General features: G+C 38.0%; 1 protein-coding gene across 1 annotated transcript; it reads left to right on the forward strand.

Moving 5' to 3' along the window:
- Positions 1–4,526: 4,526 nt before the first annotated feature.
- LOC116599908 (olfactory receptor 4P4-like) lies at positions 4,527–5,456 on the forward strand. Its single transcript, XM_032359849.1, has one exon. The coding sequence runs from the start codon at positions 4,527–4,529 to the stop codon at positions 5,454–5,456; it is 930 nt and encodes a 309-aa protein (XP_032215740.1).
- The last annotated feature ends 313 nt before the right edge of the window (positions 5,457–5,769 follow it).

A 5,769-nucleotide genomic window follows, 5' to 3' on the forward strand; every position in this document is an offset into this window, starting at 1 on the left:
AAGAGGAAAGATTACTGAAAATGATGTAAGACCAGAGTAAAATTACGGAACATTCAACTCCACTGTTGACAAAGTATTTTAATGAGCATTTTGCAAACCTAAAAAGACATGAAAGGAAGTCCATTATATCTGTAAATTTCCTTAAAATTTACCTTAATGGAAATTAATTTACCTTAGATGGAACTTTACCTTAATAGAAACACACCTTTAGGGCGCCTGGGTGGCTCAGTGGGTTAAGCCACTGCCTTCGGCTCAGGTCATGATCTCGGGGTCCTGGGATCGAGTCCCACATCGGGCTCTCTGCTCGGCAGGGAGCCTGCCTCCTCCTCTCTCTCTCTCTCTCTCTGCCTGCCTCTCTGCCTACTTGTGATTTCTCTCTGTCAAATAAATAAATAAAATCTTAAAAAAAAAAAAAAAGATTTAAGAAACACACCTTTAAATTTTTACTTTAAATGATAATTAGAAAATATATCTTAAATGAAATACATTAAAAAATACATATATATATATATATATATATATATATATATATATCTTTTTTCCCCAGAGAATTAAAAAAACAAAAAAAAACAAAAAAAAACAAAAAACCTCTATGTGGGATATCATTTCTTAACATAAGGACCAGAACTAAGGTTCAATCCCCAGATTATAGCAAAGGGAAAAAGAAACTCAAATGGGCATAAACAGCAGGTCTCAGTCACCAAGGACCTTTAATGAGTGGGATTCTAACAACATGCTGCCGTGACCTCTTGTGTAGGGCATTAGTCATCCAGCTGTAAAGCTGCCCAGGTAACTTGGATCTAAGAGGATACTAACTGGTGAACTGATTACTTGGGGACAGAAAACAATTAACTCAAACTAAAAAAGCAACACCTTGGGAGGAAACAAGTGTACTTTCAGGATATAAACATTACCTAAAATTTTACTTAGCATTTGAGCCTTGAAACCCTCAAGAATGATGTGGTGGTACAAATACAGAGCATATAAATTATTATTTGACTAATTTTGGAAAACGAAGTCCTCTTCTTGACTTCAAACTTTTTTTTCTGCAGGTGATCTCCTATCATTTATTTGAACTGAAGGTATGACAGGTGAAAGTAGTTACAAAAAATGCATGAATATGGTATTATTTTTATGTATACGTTGGAGGAAATTAGAACGTGGAACTCACAGTAGCCCTCACTAAGTTAAGACAAATTTCAAGTCAGAAACCTAAAGAAAAAAATTCAAATATTTAAAGAATGCCTGTGATTTCAATGAAGATAAGTCATAAAAAACAATAAAAGAAGAACACATTCAAAGTAAGTGCAGAGGAAAAAATGTGAGTAATTTTTTTTACCATTATTTGCACAAATCTGTAATGATAGCTTTTTTTTTCTTAAAATTTTATTTATTTATTTGACAGACAGATCACAAGTAGGCAGAGAGGCAGCTGAGAGAGAGAGGGGAGGAGGCTCCCTGCTGAGCAGAAAGCCTGATGCGGGGCTCAATCCCAGGACCCTGGGATCATGACCTGAGCCAAAGGCAGAGGCTTTAATCCACTGAGCCACCCAGGAGCCCCTGTAATGATAGCTTTTGAAAGAAAAAATATTCTTAACTACTATGTTGGGAAAACATATTAATTAGCAGCTCATTTTAAAGTAGATTTTACTGTGAATTCTATAGCATAAGACTTCTTGGTTTCAGAGAGGACTAAATTCAGAGATCTTGGTTGTCTACTAAGGGAAGGATCTCATATACTAGAGAAATAAGATCAAAGTCATGTGTTAATTTTGCCTGTTTTATTAGATGCCTGCACATAAAAAAAAAGAACAAATTATTACAACTTTAGGAAGATGGTCAGTAAAACATTGATCAGGAATAAGGTAATTTTAATTCTGCAGAAGACATCATAATGGGATCACTGAAGCTAGTGCCCTCATTCTACAGATAGGACATTTATATGCCAAGAATATACCAGGTCCCAAATGTGTAAGGTCTGGCAGTATTAGGGCATGCACTAAGATGGTTTTCTCCTACCTGTTTTTCTTGTTTGGCCAACAGCTGAAGTTGCTGTATCACTACTCATGCTTGTGAGAATAGGAAATACATTGGTTACTAGAGGAGCACATAAGCTGTATGTTTGTTTTCTTTCTAGAACTGGCTTATTTATTTCAAGAACCCTGAACTGATTTCATTTGTGGTGTCTTACAGAGACTTGAGTCAATCTTACAATTCTGTGTTTCCTTCTACACATTTTCCCTTTAAACTTGAGTGACTAAAATTGGGGCCACGATCCATTCAGGAGTGATTCTGGTTTCATCTGGAAGATTCAGAAATGTGTGCAAATTTCAGAGTTGGGACAGCCAGAGATCATGTTAAATTTATATTGTTATTTCAGTATTTCCCTTTTGAGAGGCTGTATAGTAAAGTGTTTAGAAACATAGGCACTGGAGTCAGAAACTTCAGGTTATAAATTCTAGTTGGCTATATACATTAGTCATGTTACTATGCATAAGTTCCTTAACCTCTATAAACCTAAAGTAATTTCATTTTTCCTTGTGCATATTAATTTTAATACAATTATAGTGTCATGTGTGTACTGTTTTGTTTTTTTTTTTTTTTTTTTTTTTTTTTTTTTTTTTTTAATATTTTTATTTATTTGTTAGAGAGAGAGAGAGAGAGAGAGATACAGAGCGCAAGCACAGGCAGACAGAGTGGCAGGCTAGAGGCAGAGGGAGAAGCAGGCTCCCTGCCGAGCAAGGAGCCCGATGTGGGACTCGATCCCAGGACGCTGGGATCATGACCTGAGCCGAAGGCAGCCGCTTAACCAACTGAGCCACCCAGGCGTCCCCTGTTTTGTTTTGTTTTTAAAGGTCTTTCTCACCTATGATCAAAGTTGAGTCTTCGTCTGAATTGTATAGACATGATATATTTTTCTGAGTTTCAAAGGAATAAGAACTTCTTAAAAGAAATTAATTGATGTGCAAAGGTCATATCTGAAGTTACTGGCTCAATTAAGACATGTTACGGGATTCCTCAAAACTATAATGAATCATCAGATAATACACATGCTTTTTTAAAATATTTTTATTTTTTATTTATTTTTTAAAGATTATTTATTTATTTGAGAGAGAGAGGGAAAGCATGAGCAGGGAGAGGAGCAGAAGGAGAGGGAGAAGCAGGCTCCCCGCTGAGCAAGGAGCTCCATGTGAGGCTAGATCCAAGGACCCTGAGATCATAACCTGAGCTGAAAGCAGATGCTTAACCTACTGAGCCACCCAGATGCCCTACACATGATTTTTTACAGACACTAAAATACATAGTGTATTATGTATTATGTATTATGTATATTTTATAATAGTTAGTGGTGATAACTCTATGACTGTCAGGAGGTTGAACCTAGGATTGCCAGGCAGGACATTAAGCATAGCTACAGCCTTCTGCACTAGAACAACTAGAGATTCAAGTAATATTTTTAGCAAACTCTGAATGAATGCATACAGATTGATGAAATGGCTTTGCCTAAGAACATTCTAAGACTTTCTTTACTTAGGGACTTAAAATTATGCAAAAAGCCTTTATGCATGAGTGAGGATAAAGAACATATTTCAGATATGTTTAATGAATAATTCAAGCCAGTAGTATATTCAGCATTATATTTTATTCAAATTGAAATAGCCTTTTTAGGGGCACCTGGGTGGCTCAGTGGGTTAAAGCCTCTGCCTTCGGCTCGTGTCATGATCCCAGGGTCCTGGGATTGAGCCCTGCATTGGGCTCTCTGCTCAGCAGGGAGCCTGCTTCCCTCTCTCTCTCTGCTTGCCTCTCTGCCTACTTGTGATTTCTGTCTGTCAAAAAAAAAGAAAAAAAAGCCTCTTTAACTTACTGGCTAATATCACTGTAATCTGATTTGGAGAATTGTATGAAGTTATTTCTCAATAATTTATCCTTAACAAATTCAAGTTCTTAAAATTCCACTATGAAAATGAATATTTTTGTTTTAAAATTCCATCTCTACTACAGTGTGATTATTCATTGTATGGGTGACCATGTTAACTCAGTAATAGAGTTGAAGAGGAAGTTTAAATCAGAATTGATTAAGAAGTCAGGTATAAGGTTAGGGCTGAATCGTGACCCTGAATCATGAAAATACAGGTGTAATGAAGATATCTGGTCAGAATTGATCCGAAATTATAAAAGTATTGGGTGGGTCACATTGTTAGGCAATCAGTATTGTGTTTTAAGTAACATTTGATACTCAACTGGGGATTGATCAAAGGCCTTTGTGTTCACTAAGGCAGACATTGGTGACAATTGCTCATAGATTTAATGGAAATCCGTTATATTGTGTTCTCCGACAGTCTTCTTTGGAATCATTTTAATTGAATATTTGGTTTTTATTCTCTGAGACACTTGGATGAGGTATAGTCAACCTAGTGAATTCCTTGAATAGGATATGATCATCACTCTACTCAAGGAACCCTTCTAAATATGGCTTCATGAATTCTGTATTTCAGGTGATTATTGTATTCTATCTACAGTGGACCATGGATCAAAGCAATAATGTCACTGTATTTATTCTCATGGGACTTTCCAAAAACAAGAACATTGAAATGCTTTGTTTTGTATTATTTTTATTTTGTTACATTGCTATTTGTGGGGGAAACTTGCTCATCATGATTTCTATCATGTGCAGTCAGCTAATTGAGCAACCCATGTATTTTTTCCTTAATTACCTCTCACTATCCGACCTTTGCTACACATCCACTGTGACACCCAAACTAATGACTGACTTACTGGCAGAAAGGAAGACCATTTCCTACAGTAACTGCATGACACAACTCTTTACCACACATTTATTTGGAGGTGTGGAGGTCTTCATCCTCACAGGGATGGCCTATGACCGCTATGTGGCCATCTGTAAGCCCCTGCACTACACCGTCATCATGAGCAGAGAGAGGTGTAACACTATCATCACAGCCTGCTGTACTGGGGCCTTAATCCACTCTGCCAGTCAGTTCCTCCTCACCATCTTCCTACCCTTCTGTGGCCCCAATGAGATAGATCACTACTTCTGCGATGTGTATCCTTTACTGAAGCTGGCCTGCACAGACACATACAGAATTGGTCTCTTGGTCGTTCTTAATTCAGGACTGATTGCTCTGATGACTTTTGTGATTTTGATGGTGTCCTATTTTCTGATATTATACACCCTTAGGGCTTACCCTGCAGAGAGCCGCTCCAAAGCTCTTTCCACCTGCACTTCCCACGTCACAGTCGTGGTTCTGTTCTTTGCACCTGCATTATTCATTTACATTCGGCCCGCCACAACTTTCCCAGAAGACAAAGTGTTTGCTCTTTTCTACACCATCATTGCCCCCATGTTCAACCCTCTGATCTACACACTGAGAAACATGGAGATGAAGAACGCGTTGAGGAAAGTGTGGTGTCGTCATGTACTGTCGGAAGGAAAGTAGGTTTGCAAAAGCTTTTCTGATTTTCATGCTGTGGTTCCTTGAAACCTAATACTAAGTAAGATCCATTCTAATCATCCGGCCCCGCTGCTTGGAGGGATGAGAGGGCAAGCAGGAAGCATCATCTCTGTTGTTTTATGCTTCAGTCTGACACCTTATCAACAAACGGAGTGTAATTCTTATTCACATGCCTCTCCACCTAAGATAGGTATTAAGAATTAGGCTTATAGGGGCACCTGAGCAGCTCACTAGGTTGAGCATCTGACTCTTGATTTCAGCTCAGGTCATGATCTCAGGGTCCTGAGCTCGAGCCCCG

This window comes from Mustela erminea, chromosome 9, assembly GCF_009829155.1.
Source record: "Mustela erminea isolate mMusErm1 chromosome 9, mMusErm1.Pri, whole genome shotgun sequence".
Taxonomy (NCBI): Eukaryota; Metazoa; Chordata; class Mammalia; order Carnivora; family Mustelidae; genus Mustela; species Mustela erminea.

Coding starts and splice junctions, on each gene's coding strand:
- LOC116599908 (XM_032359849.1), top strand. CDS start 4,527: ATGGATCAAAGCAATAATGTCACTGTATTTATTCTCATGGGACTTTCC.